This window comes from Trichechus manatus, unplaced genomic scaffold (assembly GCF_000243295.1).
Source record: "Trichechus manatus latirostris isolate Lorelei unplaced genomic scaffold, TriManLat1.0 scaffold00152, whole genome shotgun sequence".
NCBI lineage: Eukaryota > Metazoa > Chordata > Mammalia > Sirenia > Trichechidae > Trichechus > Trichechus manatus.
The window spans coordinates 5,098,238-5,100,430 of NW_004444088.1; the positions used below are offsets into that span (position 1 = coordinate 5,098,238).

At 51.4% G+C, this 2,193-nt stretch overlaps 1 protein-coding gene across 2 annotated transcripts in view; it reads right to left on the reverse strand.

Annotated features, from left to right (window-relative positions):
* STMN2 (stathmin 2) overlaps positions 1 to 1,158 on the reverse strand; it is a 62,602-nt gene extending 61,444 nt beyond the window's left edge. The window contains exon 1 of one of the 2 annotated variants that reach the window (XM_023740304.1): positions 759 to 877. In XM_023740304.1, coding sequence (XP_023596072.1) covers positions 759 to 777 — 19 coding nt within the window. In that variant the 5' untranslated portion in view covers positions 778 to 877. Of the gene's footprint in view, positions 1 to 758 lie in introns of both variants that reach the window. The other variant, XM_004386006.2, reaches the window with a different exon arrangement.
* Between the last annotated feature and the right edge of the window lie 1,035 nt (positions 1,159 to 2,193).

The following is a 2,193-nucleotide window of genomic DNA, read 5'->3' on the forward strand; positions in this document are numbered from 1 at the left end:
CGCCCAGCGCTGCAGGTGGCCCCCCCACACCGCCCGTCCGCACACAAAGAAACCCCACCCCAGCGCCTGCGAAACCGCGGCCCTCACCCCTCCCCACTGCGCGCCTCCCCGCCCCTGCAGCTGCCCACCCGCGCCCTCCACGCCCTCCCCGACTTCCTCCCTCCTTCCCCTCCACTTCCCTAAAACAAAGGAGCGGCGCCCCCGACCCCGCCCCGCGCCCCAGGACTAGCGGTTTCTTCTCCGAGACAATAAGATAAAATGTGCCCCGTTCTCCCCCCTTCATCGTCGCCCCCCATCTTTCCAACAGCCTGAACGGGGCCGCTTTGACTTTGCCTTCTCCTTCCTTTCTCCCTAGCCCTCAGCCTTCTCCCCAATTTTCTAAGTAGAGAAGAAATAAAGGACGCCACAAAGCACTTTTCAAAATGTCCCTTTAACCCCATTCAAGGCAAACGGTTAAGATCACCCCCTGCCCCCGATTGGGCCCTAATTTTAAACATGGAAACAGAATAAATCCCCTACACAGAGGAAGGTGACTTACCTGCTTCCACCTTTTAAAAGAAATTCTTGGCTTTGGATTTCCAGGGACCCCCTTTTTGCCCTCCCACCGCCCCCAGAGCTGCTTCTGTCCTTCTTGGCTCCTGTGTTACCATGAACGTTTTTTTCTGTATGAAATAGATCCGAATGCCTTCTAAGCTAAGAAAGAAGGTGAGAGGTGGGCTCCAGGCAAGGCTAGAGGAGAACGAGGCGCGATGCCTTACCCATTGCTGTTTTAGCCATTGTAGGGATGTGCAGATGCTGAGCGGCGGAGAAGGAGCAGGGTCCGGCTCCAGCAGCGGAGAGAGCGAGAGAGGAGACTGAATAAGGCACTGAGTCTGCAGAGTGGGACCGTGCGAGAGAAAGAGCAAGAGGCAGGAGCCCATGAATAATTATCATGCAGAAGCTGAAGCAGATTGGCTCCCAAGGTCCCCTGACATGACTCCCGCAGAGTCAGAATCTCCAAGCATTAAATATTGATCGGCCAATGGTGCTGGAGTACGAAGTACCAGAATGCAGTTTGAAATGGAAATTAGTCCTTCCCTGGCGGCTCCCCCCATTTTGGGGGCCTGATAGTACAGTCCAAGGAGAGTGGAGTCTCAGCCCAGAAGCCTACTAGGAGCTAAGAATTGGGCTGTGCCGACCTGGGAGCCGGGAGGCTTGACTTTGTTCCCATATATTGCATTGCACAAATAGATAAAGAAGAAGAATAAAAAGGGACTCGGGGGCCTGAGCAGTCCTCACAACATGCTGGCTGTTGAAAATATCTGTTTAAACACTGTGTTTTTACTTGTTCGTTTTCTCTTTCATCTTTAACTCTTGTCCTTGGTAAGTTCTAGTCTCCCAAGGCACCCCCACATCTGGCTATGGTGGCAGCTCAGAAAAGGCCTGCATTATTGCCCTTTATCACCTAGCACACTTGCACTCAGTGTTTCTGGCCTCTTGAGGGTCTCTCACTCAGCAGAGGGAGGCCTGGTGTTTTCTCTTCTTGGTACAGAAGGAAGGGGCTGGCTGGGCTGCTTGGATATAGGGACAAGGAATTATGGTTCACCTGGGGACTTGGTGGGAGAGGGTGAGAGTTAGCGTTCTGTGCCTGTTTCCTGCCATCTGCTAACAGCACAAAACCAGGTCCTCAGGCCAAGGTGGGCTTAGGCGTCTCAGGAGCCCCAGGTGGATGCCATGATGCCCGCGGGGTGTGAGATTGCATAGATTGGCTCTTCAGGGACCTCTCCAGGCTCTGAGGAGAACTCTACACCACAAGCTTAGTGAAGATGGAAGGCGTGCTCTGGGGCATTATTCTCAGATCCAGAGACTCCATTGCTCTCGGTGAAGGACAGATGTGTTCAAATTTTAGGGTGAGCAAAGTGGTATGTGAGGATCTCTGAGACCCACTTGCAAAAAGTGACTTTTCATTTCAAACAAGACATTCATTAGTTCATTCCTGCTCACTTAATGAATGCCATTCAGTAATTCATTCTTGCTGTCTTCGTGAATGCAAGTCATTAATTTATTCTTTCTCTCTTGACTCATATATTCACTGAGCATTTACCATGTGCCAGGCTCTGAGGATAAAACAGTGAGCAAGACACTGAACCCTTCCTACGCATAAACTGTGGTTTTGATGTTAAAAAAAAAACAGGCCAAGAACAACTCATTCCA